At 39.8% G+C, this 17,970-nt stretch overlaps 1 protein-coding gene across 3 annotated transcripts in view; it reads right to left on the bottom strand.

The window, feature by feature from the left end:
* The window catches only part of arhgap36 (Rho GTPase activating protein 36), a 76,986-nt gene that overhangs the window by 5,770 nt on the left and 53,246 nt on the right, over positions 1 to 17,970 (bottom strand). For all 3 annotated transcript variants that reach the window (XM_035675282.1, XM_035675283.1, XM_035675285.1), the window contains exons 3-6: positions 15,285 to 15,353; positions 5,534 to 5,847; positions 757 to 976; positions 532 to 587 (exon numbers count right to left, since the gene is read on the bottom strand). In XM_035675282.1, the coding sequence (XP_035531175.1) occupies positions 532 to 587; positions 757 to 976; positions 5,534 to 5,847; positions 15,285 to 15,353 (659 nt within the window). The remainder of the gene's footprint in view (positions 1 to 531; positions 588 to 756; positions 977 to 5,533; positions 5,848 to 15,284; positions 15,354 to 17,970) is intronic.

Here is a 17,970-nt window from a genome sequence, read left to right as displayed (position 1 = left end):
GTGATCTTGCACAATATGATGCATTGCTGTAGATTAAACTACCCAACAGAATATAAAGTAGTTAAAATGATCTCAAACTTAAACATCTACAGCAGTAAAATGCAACATACACACTAATGCAGCAGTAATTAAACTTTCATATAAAATAGAAAAACTGACACCATTTTACTGCAGGATGAATAGTTTTACTTTAGGTACATTTGAGCTGATTATACTTGGATAAATCCATTTTGTTGTGACTCTGGCGGCCCCTGTGGACAAGAGCGGTAGTGTTTCTACTGCTTCATTTCATTGAATTCAAGGGGAACCCAACTGAATTCGACCCGGCGACAGGAAAGCACTATTCACAAACAGCCAATCTTCTTCCTGATGGTCTTGTATGTATATATGTTTCAGTATTAAATTGTTAAATTAAATTGAGTTTCATAACCAAGTAAAATTCCTTGTTATAGGTTTATTCAAGGTTTATAAGGTTTTAATGTCCTTTCACCACTGGACAACATTTTATTCAGCTGAAGAAAATGTCCTCACCTGTCTCACTCTTTTCTTAGAGCTACCAACTCGGAAAATCCCCACAGTCTGAAGGCCTGGGGACACAAAATGGAGCACAAAAGTGTCTTGTCAAGTAGAAGTTTAATTTATCTTCATTCAATCTAAACATTTTAATTAAATATTTCAAGTTTTCAGCTTCAAGTTGAAAGTTTGTTTGATTTGGGGACTCCAAATGGCGCCAGTGAGATATAACTTGTGTCTCACCGAGGTTCTCGATGTGACTGCAGCACCTCTCCAGCACCCGAGGCACCTGTCTGTAGATGGGGTTGAGGCTGAGCTTGGTCTGCGTCCTCCCATCTGCTGAGTGGCTGCCGCCCGGTGACTTCTTCTGCTCCAGCTCGGCCGGGTGAGAGAGCTGCAGCGCCTCCAGCAGGCGAGACTGACTGTCTACAAGGTCAGAGATGGAGTCCACTGACAGACCGCCCTGCAGGGGGGAAGGGGAGAGACTTGATATACACTGCAAGAAAGGAATATCAAGAAAGTAAAAAAAAGCCTTGTTTCTGGGAAATGAGTCTTACTTTCTGCCTAAAGAGAAACATGATCTTGTCAGGCATGTTTTGCATTAGGAGAGTAATCTTGTTTTAAGAAACTATATCTAATTTTATCTTAATAAGATGTTACAGCTCATACTGAGCTCGATTTAACAAGATAAAACAAGATTATTTTCCTTATTTAAAGAGTAAGACCACTGGCATGACTTCTCAATTTAAGAGAAAGTCGTCTAGTTTTTCATTGTTTTAATAAAAAATGCTGTCATTATTGGCGTTTCAAGAAACTGTCTTATTGTAAGATTCTTTTCTGCTTATTTTTATGTTAGATTAAAGGCACAAATTCTTAATTTCAGCTCAATAAAGTGACCAAAATACTTATTTTAAGAAAGTCTCTTATATAACTGAGTTTTCATATTGTAATAAGCCCAACTTGCTATAATTGTGGACCATCACAGTCTTATAATAGTATAAATAAGTTATTCTTCAAGTCAAATATCTTTCATGCATAAATGTTTGAGTATATAAACTTAAACGCTTTAAGACAACTGTGTTGGGTCAGGTTTTATAGTGTTAATAAAGAGTTTCCAAAGGGGGATGAGAAAAAGAGAAAGAGATACTAAAATCCACTTGTGTGTGTTAGGGATAGACGTCAAGGCACACAAGGTGACAGGAGAAAAAGAGGGAAAAGTTTAGAGAGAAGAGAAGAGAGCAACACTGACAGGGGAAAATGGAAAGAACATCTTAAGATTGATGCCAGCAAAACAGAGGAGTCAATTTTTATCACTCATACTGACGTTGCCGTCCAATAAATATCTGAGGAGCTGAAAACGAATACCGCAGAAATATAAATCACTTGTCTACAAGCTGCAAATTGTTTCTGGAGGAACGTCAAGTGTCGGAGGAATTTTCAGCAGCACTTCAGTCCAGCAGCCGAAAGGCACTGGAGAAATCAGAGAATATTTATCCCATGTGAACGGTGGTGTATAAAAAGTGTAAATGCTCTAAGTTTTGTGTCTTTTAAAGCTTTTGAAACAGAGTATTTCAAGGAAAACTGACTTTCTTGAAGAAAGGGAGGGTGACACATAGTTTTTTATTTAAAGGGGAACTTGGCAACTCTAGGCATTTCTTCGCTGGTTTTCATTTTTGTCATGTTTTCTCAACGAGCTCCCCTACAGCTCCTGGGATGTGTATTTCACAACACGTCGTAAAAACAACCTCACTTGCGGCACCCCTCCTCCCCCTTTCTACCGCTGCTGATGTGGCCCTTTTTTTCGCTGGCAACTTTTTCGCGTGAGCAAATCTACCGAGGTGGCCTAATACATTATACACTAAGCCGATTATTGAGGGCGCCGTGTGCGGTTTATGGTGGAATTTTAACGTAAAAGACCGTTCTTCTTCTTGCTCGTTCTCGCTCGTTCTCGCTTCCGCGGTACCTTCCTATTCCAATCTTACCCGTGACGGTAGTCCAAAGTTCTGCAAGGCTTGGTTTTTCGCCTCGGGTCGCATCGGGCGTCGCCCACGAGGGAGGTTGGAGGGTCACCATTTTCACCAGAACAGGCCATTTAACCATCCAAATGATTTCTAAACGGGTTTATTAAGCTGAAAAAGTTGCCAAGTTCCCCTTTAAAGTTAGCTACGAGGAATTTTCCATTTAGTTGATTCTGGCGGCCCCTGTGGACAAAACCGGTTCTGTTTCCGCCACCTTGTTTCCTTGATTTTGAGGAGGATGGCAGGCATTAAGAATAACTATATAAATAGGCATCAGTATTACATTGACTGTTTCATAGCCAAAAAACACCAACAATCGCTTGCTCCAGCTTCAAATTTGAAGTATTTTCTGCTTTTCTTTGTCATTTATATCAAACTAAAACAATATCTTTGGTTTCAGGACTATTAGACACAGAAAATAAGGCATTTAAAGATGTCTCCTTGGGTGTAGATTGTAATGGGTTGTTTTTTTTAGTATTTCCTGACATCTTATAGACCAAATAATGAAATAATTGCAGCCCTACAGTAATTAGAGCACAAGAAATCAATGTACTTTTAACATTTCAGTGATAAAACACGTTTGGTGAAAGCAAAAAGTTTTAAACAAAGATTTAACATTTGATTTCTTACATGTTTGAGCAACTTTGTATGTGTAAGTAGCTTTTCCATTTCCTTAAATAGCTGCATTTTGGTGTGTAGTGAGGACACAGCCCTCCATCAATCTCTTTCCTAGCCCAAGTAAACGAGTTCTGGCCTCACACTCGCAGAAACTTCTTCCTCGTTCTTCTCTTCTACTATTCATCTTGTTCCAGCCATTAATTTCAACCTTTACTCCTACTGTGTAAGCTATCTGTCACAGCACGGGACACGAGGCAGTGACAGCGCCACCGCAGCACCGTCAGCCTCATCTGTCAAACTGAAGATCTCCAGCTGACTGCGTGTGTGAGTGTGTGTGTGTATGTCGTCAGATATGTAAACAGTGAGCTTCTACAGTCCAGACAGCAGTAAGAGGGTGAGTCAGAGTCCCATTTAGGTTGAGACAGATGGGAAAACTTTTTTTTTAAACTGCTTTTACTGACCAACTACTTCTGTTCTACCTTTACAGTTAGTTTCGTTGAAATACTGTATTTTTAAATTAGTAATTTTACTTTTACCTAAATGTAGTAGTGCTGTCTCTATATGACCTATATAAACAAACAAGGTTATCAGTGAAAATATATTTCTTTATAGTTATTCTTTATGTCTGCCACCGGGTCGGATTTTCCTTGAAATCAATGAAACAGTGATGGAAACACTACCACTTTTGTCCACAGGGGGCGCCAGAATCAACACAAACTGAAAGTTCCTCGTAGCTGCTTTAAGTACACATAAAAATGTCCCTTTAAAATGTGTGGGAATGGAACGAAAGAAAGGAGCCAAATGAGCGGCTGCATTAGAGAAGAAGCAGCTGGTGAGTCAGCGGCGGAGCTCCAGAGAGGGGACGACTCGGAAAACACATATAGTGAGTTCACTGTCAGGGGTGGCGAGTAGCGCAGTCACAACCGGGCCAAGGCTATGCACTAAAGTTTAAGAATGATGCCATTATGGGTTACATTACTGCACCTGTAAAAAATATCCCTTGATCAATCACTGATTTAATGCACCACCCAGCGAGCATACTATGACCCAAATCAAACACACCTAAGATGTTGTGTGACTGACCCTCGCTGTCCACCATACCTATCATGACGTCAGGGAATCAAATCAAAGCAGCTTAGTGCTATTCGGTGCTTTCTGCACAATGTCGTGTTGTTTTTTGCCATAAGAAACATTTGCGTCAATAGAAATGTGGCGACACATTCCTGGTGTTAGACAAAAGTCACGGACATTGGCGTTCTGGCTGGAAAATTTGATCAGTTTCCCCGACTTTGGTGGATTTTGGAGCCTGTGCACAGCCTCATTCAGTGGTTTGAAAACCTTCAGGAGCTCAGCGGGACAGAGAGGCTGAGTGGACTGGTTATAATGGGACAGAGAGACAGAATATCTTTGATGTTTAGTTCGATAACACAAGCAGTTTGATGAAAAATGATTGTTATTTTGATTTATACTGAATTCATCATTCACGAAGAAAATCATTGTTTGCTGCCTGCCAATACACTGACATTATTATTTCTGTCGGCCTCGTGTTTACGTCAGAGACCGATTCTTACGAGCTGCACTTGATAGCTGGTTCAGATTACTGTCCTCTGTGGCTGTGATCACTCTCATTACAGGCTCAACATAACAACTGTTTCCTGATCAGTGTGGAGACGATTACAGGGTGTGATGGCCTCAAGCAGAGAGGGTTCACACACAGAAAAGCAAACACACACACAGCATTTTTCATACAAACAAATAGAAGAATTCGTTGTGAAAATGTTTACAGCTGGAGATGCAGTCAGAGATTAGTGAGCTGCACTGTGGAGGCCTTCATTACAGGACACACACCCACCCACCCACACACACACACACACCCACCCACACACGTTCCAGTTTTCCAGTTTTTACTTTACAGTTTAGAATTTTGTTCCCTCAAACTGATTCAAATCTCTCTTTAAAAACACACATGGAAGCACACAAAACAAATAACTTCCACTTTCCACTTACATGTGGAATTTGATAGAAACAAGGAAGAAATTCAAGATTGCACTTTGTTGCACTTGGAGCAAGAAAAGAAGTAAAAGTTCACCGATCCGTCAGTCACAGTATCAACATTTACCATTTAAATGGTGGTTAAGACATCTGTGTTTAAAATTAATAATGAAATAATAATAATAATAATAAAAAAAATGCACAATAGCAGGATAAATAGAGATCTTACGTATTAATTATTTGCTTGTTACTACTAATTGACTTCCCAGATTCACTGACTTACAACTGAGAATTTATTTACATTCTTCTTTATGGGCTGAGAAAGTTTATGAAAATCTTATAATTTGTAAAAGTAAAATGGTTCCTCGAGATAAAAAGAAAGTTTGTCTCACCCTCCTCTGTCCTCGGCCAGTGTTATCCAGAAACGTAGGCGACAGCGGTTTGTTCTGCATCTCAAAAATGGGCGCCGGTGCCACCGAGTTTGCAGACGGCGAGCAGGGACCTCCGCCCGTGATTGACGAGGAGCAGACCAGCGGCTTGTTCCCGTTAAAGAACTGCCTCTTCTCGGCCCGGAAGCGCAGGATGCTGGCCTCCAGGTCCAAACAGTCTCGCCTGCTCTCCTTCAGGGCGTCCTGCCGCCGCTTGTAGGCCCGGTCATTGGCAATGACCTGGGAGAGCGGGATGCCGAACGCCATGGGGTTCGATTCTGAGGGAGGAGAGGATGGGACAGGAGAAGTTATTTCATCTTTTTTTCAGGTTTCTGATTTTGAGACAATCAAAAACAAATTAGAAACGAATCATCACTCAACTCTGCAGTTCCTTTCAGCTCTGTGGAGACTTTTAGCCTCTATTAGCTCATTGTTTTGGTTTTGCAGCCCACACATTTACTGTTGTGTTCAGCCTTATATCGCTACTTTAATTGACCTACATTTCCAGCCGACACAGGCAGCTATTTTAAGCAAAAACAAAGCTCTGATTAAGCCACTGTACGCTACATGCCAATAGACCAAGTTAGCATCTAGCTAGTGAACATATTAGAGCATTTAGCAGCTAAAGCGATATTTTGGAGACACAAACAGAGGTAAAAGAAGAGTGAATATTGGACTTATTGGACAGTAATGATGTTCCTTTGTGTCTGCTAGATGTATAAAACTGGAAGCTATTTGCCAATACTCAAAAAAGTGCTACTATGTAAACGTTGTGTTTTCAATATGCTCCACATTGACCAAAACAAATTCAGTTCATGCAGCTTTAATAGGATTTAATGCCACAACCTCTCTGTTACTAAACTTGTGTCTCAACCAGCAAATTAGTGGAGGATTTCTGAGCTACAGCAGCTCTCACACAGAGTAATTAGATATGGAGTTCAGATGAGAACATCAACTGGATCACAATGTTCACCAAGGTCATGATAATAAACACGGTGCTTTACCTCAACCTGAGGAACAACATGATAAAAGAAAAAGAAAACAAGGAAGAGTGTGTGGTCAAGAAAAAGTGAAAGCTGCAAAATCCATCTCCTGACACCGGCTGGGAGCCAGTTCCAGTCTGGAAAGCTACACTTGATCAGCTATGTAATGGAATAAAAAAAAAAGACAACACCAAAATATCAAGAGATGTGTTTTTAATGACAGTGTTGTGATATAGAAACAGTGTGTTGTTTGATGCCCTTCAAAACAATACCAGTACAGTGGCTGTCCAGTGTTCGTAAACTCTGCACAAATCTGGCCTTCATGCTAGAAGAATGTGCACAGTATCACCCTGAGACTCTTTATTACAAACTGTTGCCTGATATGGCTGAGAGACTCTAAATCCTTCAAAGAATGATTTATACTCGGGTGAAAAAAATCCACTTATTTGGTGTTACAAAAACTGTGTGGGATGCAGTTTTTTCAGACTCACATTGTCGCCAAATCCTGTATCTTTTTTGGTGAACCATGAGGCTACAACATTGAAAAACATGAAAAAAGATAACGGAAGAAACAGATGGGAACGATGTCAGTATTAGCATTTTTAAATATTGCTTAAATGTTTCTGGTGTCAGTGAACTTTATATTTATTTCATGCAATCTGAGGTGTCTGTTTTAATGTCATTAGCCAACTTCATCATGTTGCAGTGCTGCAGGTAGCTCTTTACTCTCTTGTCCGATGTCATAATGTTTCTGCCAACCATAAAGGATGTTCCAACCTGATACTGGCCAAAATCACCTTTGGCTTTTGTATTTATTTCTTCAAGGGAGTAGAATATTTGTTTCACAGTTTGAGCATGATGTTTAGCAAAGTGCATCCATACATACTGTATGTATTATTAATTGATTATTTGTTCTAGGGAGAAAGATGTATTGGCTGATACTCAAGGTTGCATCATCTGTATCAGACATGAAAAAGTTGTATCAAGCCATCCCTACTAATCATGTAATGTTCTGTTTTTTGCATGCATGTAGGTATAAAGTACATTTGAAAAACAATTAATTGAAATGAAACTGAAGCATAATACAGAGACTAGGAGAATGAAGGACAGCTGAGTTTAGAGTAGTGAGCAGATAATGACTGGGAAAAGCTTATAAGAGATTTAAGACTGATGTCATGGTTATATGTCATGATGAAATGTATGTGAAAGCTTTTCAACTTTTTAACGCAATGATTGCACAGCCCCCCACAGGAGAGATTAGAAGTTCAAGTAGATGAGCGGGATAAGAATAGACAGAATGGATGTAGAGAGCAGGCAAGAGAGGGATAAACAGGTAATCCTGTTAGAGCAGCCACAGCCACAAACCAGACATCACACTCAGATTGATACAGGCTTATTGAAGCGCCGGCGTTACAGGCTACAGGTAAACGCAACCTGAGTGAGGTCACTGTCATGGCAGGAGTTTCATGGTCAGCAGCTCGGCTAAAACTGCAAATCCTTTGCTGTGCAACTTCACATGACCACAACAGTTGGCACAACAAGATCCAGCTCTAGAGGTGAAATAAGAGCATTAAGAACAATGAAAACAATGGCTTGGTTTAAAGAGTAATAAAGCAACAGTCTGCGAGTTGATTGGAGTTTTTTTGCAAAAGAAAACAGCACATCATCCGCAAAAGTTTGTGAATTATTAAAACTATGAGATGGCAAAATGTTGATTTAAATTGATTAAATAGATTAAATAATACCCTTTTGCGAAACATCCCTAATGTCAGACAGAACCTCACTGAATCACGCTGTCAGTTATTGCAATTTGATATTTAGAAATAAAGAAAACTCACTGGATAAATTTCCAATCTATAAAAGTATGCTTTGTCTATTTACCGATGACTAAAAGTAATTTTCTTAAAAAACAAGTTAGAAAAAAATCTACCAGACAGCTTGTTCCCAGAATAAATAACCTGTTTCAAGATAAAATGAGGCAGATTGATTGACTGAACTAATATCAAGAAAAATGAAGAAGAAAAACAAGTTTGGAATCTAGTTATAATTATCTCAGAGCAGTTGCATAGTTTTGTACCTTAAAAGACTTTGGGTCTTTATAGAACAAATATTTTGCCTTTTGCCTTCAGGACATCAGCCACAGAATACCTCTAAAAAAGGATCTTGATAAATAACATTTCATCAGGGAGGATGTTTGCCAGTTCGCACTCCCCGAGCGGCCAGTTGAAGGACGTGCCGTCCAACGACTGATACATCCTGCCAACCCTGGGTGTAAAGTGACTGCTCCACTGTACCGCACCTAAAATACACACTGATGTTACAGAAGGCTAGTGAGGCATTAGAGCTCACTCTGCATGTGTCATTCACGTGCACGAAACAGAAAAAAACATCTATACTTACACGCTCACATTCACAGAGTCGTTATCGGATTGTTTGAATGAAGACACATGGACAGCTAACATACACACATGTGCACAGTCACACCCGGTAAGAAATTTCCCAAGCAGGTCAGACAGCCATGGCAGACTGGCAGGATGCCACGTAAAGTCTTAAAATGTATGGGATTGACTCAGCTTGAAATAACTCTCAGGTTGTGTGAGGAGTTTATTCAACGCTTACACAGCAACATGAACATATCATTCGTAGGTCAGCAGAGAAATACTGGAAAATGCAATATTCAGAAAAGAAAACTTCAATTTTAAGTTATATACTGCTTTTCAAAACTGTACAACTCAAAGTTGAAGGAATATTTTGAATGTCTTCCTCCATTTTTACTACCAAGATCTTCCTGTTTTGTGATACCCTGTCAAAGCAGTTGTAAAGCTCTGCCATGGTATCCACATGTCTCTAAAAAGCTGGTAAATAATCTTCTTGTATTCCAGACAGATCATAGCCAAAACTATAAAATAGTTTAGGGAATTAGGGAATTGGCAGAGTTTAGGGAATGTTTTCTCTTAAGGATTTAATCATTTCAACACCAAATTGCAGTCCAAGATTGAGCTTAGAGCTAACTTGTATCTGAGATGCAATTTCTTGTTTTCCAAAAGGCAAATTCGTCACTAAAACCTTTATCCAAGTTTTTGGTTTCTCTACAACCCCTTTTTTAAGGTTTCTGCTGCTTGTTTTGAGGCTGATTTGACCAGCCCTCCACTACATGTGCCTACTTCAGGTGCCAGGCTCACAGATAAGCTCCTTGACAGGTGCCTTGTTGGCCAAGCGCCAGTTAGCATTAGCTTGTAGCCACTGGTACAAGCTAACAGTCACTGGCTTGCTAAAAAAGGCTGCAAGCTAAGTTTTAACTGGCTGTTGGTAATGGCAGATGAGAGATAATGGTTTATAAGCATGTTATCAATCTGGTAGAGAATGATATCAAAAGCTACTTTCTCTGTTAATACAGTTTCTGAACACTGTTCCAAACACTCAGGCTACCATTGTTATCACCATTATTTGTGCTTGTGTTTAGTTATTTATGTTTTCCAATTACTCTTGCAGACTCAAACAGCTTGCTAGCCCTTAACCTCTTCCTTTTAGCACAGATCTTTTTCTCGTTCTTCTCATGCACATTGTTGGTCCTTCTAGTTAGGAAGTTAAACTACATGCTTTAATGTCCATAAATATAAAAAAAAAATGTCTACTTATAGCTGTAGTATTCAGAGCCTACTAGTGGTCAGTGAGCTACGTTCAGCACTGGTAACTCCGCCAAGAAAGTTCCTGGTATTTTGGAAAATACTACCGCCCCCAGCGCTGGGACTTGGCACCAAGATCAGAGACTGAGGTACTGAATTTAATCCCTAATTTCCTTGGTCAAAACACAGTCAAGATCTGAAAATGGCCTCTGGAAAAGTTCCTGCGGAGTCTAAATGCCAATCTGGATGATATTTGTTGTATTAGGACAAGAATTAGTTTTGTGTTGTAATTGTTTCAGTATGTGGTTTAAGATGAAAACATGTTTGCTTTTTCACTCTTCAGGAACTTGCCATTGGATGACTCAACAGCAGTAATTACCACATTTACATCTTATCAACATCAGTGGCCGTTTGCCATTTTTCCACCATATTTTGAGTGCAGATATTTAATAACAGTAATCCAACTTCCTTGCCGCTTATTGAGGGAGAAATCATGATGGACACTTTGGCATTACACCCTGTGTAATCTGGTACGTTTCAAACAAACACAACGTCCCCTGCCAACAAGAACTGGCCCCATCCATTGAGATGTCATCTGTTAATGTGTCTTGTTCACTGCACTTAATGGCCCTGTTTGATCAGTAAGCCCGTGCTTATTCCTCAGTCCTGACGTCTGTTGCCAGGAACAGCCAAGCTGACCACTCCATGCCGCTGCCTCCTGACATTTGGCCATGTTTTCTGGCATCGAATGCCAACTACGACAGTGCTAGCTGTACTTGAGGTGTTTAAAGTAAATAGTTGATGATTAAATAGCAATTTAACAGTTGGCTGTGGCAGCTTGGAAGTCTTGGATAACACTTCTCAGAGCCAGGCAGTGTAGCTAACGGAGGTCTGAAATGATAACACATATATTATATGTACACATAAATATAGGCCTAATATACTCCTTTCTATTTTACTTTAATATGATTCTTTTTTGTTCTGTAAAATATTCATGCAAATGCAATTAAAACCATTAACCAAAGAAAGAACTGTTGTTTTTGGGCAAATATTTTTAAATAAAAGAGGATTTAGTAGGCTATTTCTCTACCAGTGTTACATTTCTGACAGTAAGAATAAATCTTTGTGTTTAAACATTGATGTAAATAAATATGAAAAAAACATTTTTTTACCCCTTTTTACTTTTTCGCACTTAAATACTTCTTTTTTCTGTTTCTCATTTTATTTAGATATCACCTGTCTATGATTTCCTCATGACTCCAATACCACATGCACAATTGTAAGGACTATATGAACTTTAGCACTGATTGTACAAATGTACAAGAGAAACATATCGGCTCAATAAAAGATATGTTAGAAATAGAAATGTTGACAGTTGACAGTGAAATTAAAATGTAAAAACCTTTTGAACTCTTTAGAGGCTAACTTTAAGTCAAACATTTGTTTGAGGTTTAAGGCACCTTAAAACTGGCAAAAATTTAAGCTTTACATTTGTTTTTACACTCCATTTGAATTATTTACATAAGACTGTAATTGTTGATGTATTTTGTCTTATAGGTTTTAGGTTGTGAGGCACAGGGGGAATATAGACTCAGGACCTCTGTATTTCTGAAACATGAAGTGGAGAACTCACTCATGCCAACTGACATTCCTTAATATTTACCAAAAGTCGTATTTAATTTTTGACAGCCCTGTTTAGCTCACCACATTTAGCATTTCATTGATGAGACCACTTTGGACACGTCCTGAGTTAACGGTAAAACAAACACTCTAAAACTCAGACAGGAAGACCGCTGTGTGTGTCGGACTCGTAAAGCCTTATTGCTCAAGAATTTCACTACTTTTCCTTCTTTAGTCCCCAAGTCATCGTCTGTTACTGGAAGACTAAAGAAGATATATTTAGATGCTGCTCAGTACTCATTACTATTTCTCCTTCACCACACCAGCAGCTGGATGATAGTATTGGTCCCTCAAGGATCTGTATTTATGTAACAGGATGTCCTCTGTGTAAACCCGACTGAAACAACACAGAAGCAAACTATAGGAAGCTCTGTAACTTCTATTTAACCTTTTCCTGAAAGTAATGTATAAAAAGAGCAGGATGGAGGCCAAAGGAGAAAGAGAAATGCAAAACACTACCAGTTGGTTGGTCTAATGGCGTCTGAGAGCCCCTTTCATGCCCAGTTCATGCAGACGTACAGAAAGACGTACAAAAAAAGCAGGTAGAAACTGTATTATTTTTTTTTAGACATGGTCGGACGACACACAGAATGACCAAATTTGATTCCTTTAAGCCTTAACACCAGGCAGTCCAAATAAACAGTTGGCAGTCGTTCGATCGGCATACACCAACCCTGAGCTCAGCGTCCAAGCTGCTACACCGCCTTCAGCTATTTAACTCCCTCGTCTTCCTCAGCCATCACCTGTAACGGGGTGCCCCAGGAATAAGTCCTAAAACCTGGAAATGAGTTAGCATTTTAGGACTTTCGGTTCCCTCGACTCAAAGTCAGTGGGTTTCTTTAATCAGGTTTTGGTTGAAATAAGGAGAAACATTAAGAGATCACATCTTGTAAGTAAATACCTTAACCTGTGAAGTTTGAAGCTTTTACGTGTCTAACCTTAACCTCTTGCAAACTATTCTTACTCAGTTGCATCACAATCAGCCTTTAAGTGGGCAGAAAGTTGGCTGTGACGCAACAGAGGAGCAAGCGGGAGATATGCTGCGGAGGATTACTAGAGGACCCGCTCTACCGCCTGAGCTTTGAGTGAGTATAAAGTGGCAGAAAATGAACCTCAAAAATTATACTCAAGTACGCTACTCCAGTAAATGGGCTATTGTCTTCCTACGTGGTCCAACAACCAATTCCAAACCTGCAACTAGATTAAGCTCAGTGCTGCAGGAAATCACTAGTATGAATTTTTGGGGATGTTTACATATTCACATCATAAAATACGCTGTTTCTTACAGGACTTTGAGGCAACCATAATCTTATTTATACAGTTAAACTTCAACAGTAACACTTTTATATCCAATTAGAAACTGTAATTGGAATATACAGATCTTCCTAAAGCATAAATAACGGCAAATTACATAAAAACGGTCTTACTCATTACCATTTCTCTCACAGTAACTCCCCATAAATTACAGTTACCACTTTACTGTTGCCTGTAACCCACTACCTGCCGGTGCCTGAAGGCCACACAGTCATGCCCATCAGTAGTAGGGGAGCAGAGCCAGCAGGAGCGCTGCCAGGTCCCAATGTTCTGTGTTTTGATTAGCAGGGTTAGCTTCAGCTAAGTCCCGAGAGGCTGGAGGCAGGATTTAAAGACCTGCGGAGACAGCCTGGGAATGTGTGTGTGTGTGTGTTTGTGTGTGTGTGTGTGCGTGTGTGCGTGTGTGCGTTGTGTGTTTTGGCTCACATCTTGCAGTGCTGTGATAATCACCTGAGAATAGAGAACATCTCTTTATGAGAGGTTGGGGTCACACTGGCAGATGAGCGGCTACATGGCTTAGAGGAAGAAGAGGAGGGAGGTAAATAAAGCAGAAGAGAGAGTCGATGAAAGAGGGGAAATGAAAACGAGGGGAGTTGAAGAAACAGCTGCGTTTACATGTTCACAACAAGGCAACTATGACCAATACTATACTAAACAGAGGAATCACACTTTATTTTTGGGGCTTTACAACTTTACAAGCAGACTCCGGCTTGAACCAAGTAGTAAAAACTGAAGCTGACACTAGTTTCTGTGTAAATTAGCTTCATGTGTTTATGAAACCGAAATCAGATCATTTTCTTCCCATTCAGAGCAATAAAGGGGGTTGGCACGTTGTGGTTCAGTTTGGTCAGAGGCTGAGACTGAATTCCTTTTATCTTTGCGGGTGGATAATAACATCTGAAGGAAATCTGAGCTAGAGACAGTGGGGGAATGATGCACTGTTAGTAATTAAATGTGCAGCAAGGCGTTTAGCTGGTTATGAAACAGTTTGAATTTAATACTGATGCCTCTGTATGAGCTACATCAGCACACAAGACCATCAGCAAGAAGATTGGTTATTTCTCTTGAGTTATTCTTAATGCCTGCCACCAAATCAAATAAAAAATGCTTTAAGTACAAATTTACATCCAGTAAAAACTAATATAATTCTGTTACAAATTTTGTACACACAACATGAGCAATTAATAGGAATGTAAAGATCTATCGCAGTTAATCAGTTGTGGTATTAAGGTTCAAAGCCACCCCTTTAGATCCGCCCATGAAGATGCAGATCTGTACAAGTTGTGGGGAAATTCATCCAAAGTAAAACTTCAGATAAATATCTGTATTTAAAATGTTTTGTATGAGGAGAAACTATAACGTCTCCTTCTGGTCTTGGGGCCACAAGGCAGATTACTTGGTAGGTAATCTAACCTCTCTTGAAAAACAGAGTCAAACAGAGATCATAACTAATCTCACCTAAGATGCCATTTCTTGCAAATAAGGAGATAATCAAATTTCAAGGCAGTCTGAGGTAACGTGTTTCAAAAGACTATGAGCAACCACATAATTAAATCACTTTGAACAATGTAAATGTGAATAAAATCTGACTCTAAGCTGGTTACTTCCAGTAATCAGAGCATCGGTGTGCACGTCCAGGAAACACTCTACTGATGGAGTCGGGTTCTGCAATCGCAGGGTGACACAGACAGTTAAGGAGCATGCCAAGGGCGTTTGTGAGTTCATTCATTATCAAGTTTATGTTACAACAACGCAAGAAAGGTACAGAAACAACGAACCACGAGCTTGAGTCACCGAACGCTCCCATGAGTCAGTCTGCAGCCCTGAGCCACTTGTGCTTTATAAACACAGTATTTCAAGTATGTAAGACCATTAGTGGTAAAAGCCACCGGACGTCAGTGGCGGTGAGGCTGGTTTTAATGGACAGAAGGGACATTGTGTTTGATAATATTTACTGTAACAAACACTGCAGAGTCTGTGGGTCATTCAGGGACTTCACAGAAGAAACACATTCACGTGGGAATAAAGATTGTTAAAAAGGAGACAAACTGTGGCCAGAGACGGTTTTATGTTTAAACCGCACATGACTTTTTGTTTGTGTGATCAACTTACCTCGCTCTTTCTTTTCCTTTGAGAAGGAGTCAAACTTCCTGCGTAGAGATTTTCTCCGTTTGTGTATTGCTGTAAAAAAAAAAGAAGAGACAAAGTCACGGTAAATAAAATTCTTGTCTTGTGAACAATACACACATTCAGCTCCCTAAATTAACTTAATAATCTCAATTATCTCTTCTTTCTGTCAAACACACACATTGCCAGTTCAAACCGGCCTCATTACGACCTTTTTTTCCCCCCTTTTCTTCTCTCTTTCGCTTATTATCTTTCTCTCCTGAGTGCTCATACCTCTTCCTCAGCTCTAAGAATAGAGCGCACCATTTCAATAGACGAGACCTTGGTGTTTGTTTGTTTGAACAGCCCATTGCTTAATGGCTGCACTGCCCGAGACATGACAGACAAAGGGAAATAGTGTGTGTGTGTCTTATATGTATGTGTGTGTGAGAAAAATCTAGAGAGGTAAATGAATAGCACAAAACACAAAACTATGTTTGTCTGCATGATACAAAACTAAAAAATTCACATTTTAAACACTGATAAATCAAACGTATATCAAACAACTTAAAAAAAATGACTTTTGTTGCCAGGACGATAGGAAGGGTCCATTAAGCGGATTAATTAAGTCCCGCCCCTTTTTGCTCTGTGCTCCAATGACGGTTGAGCAATATTAGCTAGCTAATGTAAGAGGTGACCATGTCGCTTTTAGATTTTAACCTTCTTCAAAATCTGGGTCTCTCTTAAACACAGATAAGCTATGTGCCACACTCATCTAAGTACAGGAAATAGGAAAGTTGACCGTCTAGATCAACTGTTATGGTGTTTTCCTAATTTCAGCAGATTATAACCCAAGAAAATTTCTTTTAGAGCAGCAACAGTGAAGTTTGACTGCAAAAAATACGCTTTCAGTAGATGCTATGATGTGGTGTGGTGTGTGTGGTGTGTGTATGAGGGGGAGCAGTTCTGTGTGTGTGTCATTTTTGATGGTGTGCATTTTGCTTCTTGTCGGGTCCTCTGTTTTACGAGCTCTTACATCCTCCCTCCCTGACCGGGTGTATGAAGAAGAAGCCATTGTTTGGGTTACCAAAGCTGTTGTTTAGAAATCATTAATTCAAGAATGGGTCTTTTCCCTATTAAGGAACGATCGGAGTTCCCTGCATCGCAAATTGTACTATCCAGAATATTCCGGAGCATAAAGATGGAAACTCTTTGCTTATTTCCATCTTAAACACCAATTAGTAAAGGAAAAAACTGAGAGTGGGTGTTTGTGTCCATGTGAATGTGTGCATGTCGGGATAAAAGGGTCAAATTCCCATGACTGCAGGAAATTAAAGTTTATTTCTAAAGCGCACGGCCCCTCCCATCAAGCACACGCCACCTCCAGCTAAGTCTAATCTCTCAGCGACTCCCATTGAATGACTGTGTCGTGTGTGTGTGTGCGCCTGTATGCAGTCAGTGTATGATTACATAATGCACATCCACAGAGAGCTAAGACGACAGACCAAGGCAAATACAGAAAGGGAAAACAGCCCAGAGATCCAGAGGTTTTGCATCATAATTTGTTGTTGGCAGTAAGTTTTGCTAAAATGCATAATTTCAGTTAAATTATTACAAATTGTACAAAATTGCAACTCCGACAATTTAAGTTGTTTCGCAATTTGTTTTTCTACTTCTATTCTAACACAGATGCATCATCGAATTTTCGAAAGCGTTGGTGGGAAGGGGCAGATGGATTGCTTCTTTAAAGATTTAAATAAAAGAAGAGAGGAGGAGGAGTAAGGAAGAGTTAAAAAAGGTCTATGTATGGATGCTTGTTGCTCCCTCTGTGTTCTGCAAACAAAACCAGAATCAGAAAACTTTATGTCCAAACAGCACACAGATTGTTCGATTTTAAATCTAAGTTATGCAAGAAGTGCAACCACAGGCAGATGTTAACTATTATCTAGCAACTTTTTGAATATGTCATGGTCCGAGGGACTTTGTGAGAGCCGCCAGGGCTGATCGCACCCGTTCTAGACAATGATCGTAATTCCACCAGAAGTGCAGTGGAAGCATCTCTCTATTGCAGCAGCACACCAAGCTTCACAGAGAAGATTGCATTGGCGGGAAGTCAGACACTGAAACAGCATAGAGAATTCGGTCAATTTACAAAATAAAATACCCCGCGCAGACACGTATCAGATTTCTTGCTACATTAACGTTGTGGTACCAGGCCAGAAGTCAGTCAGTCAGAGACGGATCAGAGGAGATTTTAAGAGGAGAAACACACAGTTTTGTGTCCTTTAAGGACAAAAATACACAGTGCAACAACGTCGGGCAGGCGCGACGCTCTACTTCTGAAGCACTCTTGGTGGGTTTTATCGGAGCCAAACTGACTTAAATCTACATCCAGTGGAATTTCGGGGTTACTGAGGAAGTGTGAAGGGCCAGGATTGTTTCTGTATGACTGCTTGAAGACATTTGACAGTTAAAAACTGTAATTTTTCTTGCATGATTGATGATCTGAGAATGTTGTACAAGGGATTTTCAAGGAGAAAAAGAAGAAATAAAATAATTGCTGCAAAAACTTTACTTTTTCTTCTTTGCTACTGATGTTACAGAATCTGTGTGTGTTGGCCTCAATGTTTGACACTGGCTTTATTTATTTTTTTGTAGGCTTCCAGATTGTTCTTGAATTTCCCTCGGGATA

This window comes from Morone saxatilis, unplaced genomic scaffold (genome assembly GCF_004916995.1).
Source record: "Morone saxatilis isolate NCDOM2014 unplaced genomic scaffold, NCSU_SB_2.0 Contig4, whole genome shotgun sequence".
Taxonomy (NCBI): Eukaryota; Metazoa; Chordata; class Actinopteri; family Moronidae; genus Morone; species Morone saxatilis.
This window is presented reverse-complemented; position numbering and strand designations above follow the sequence as displayed.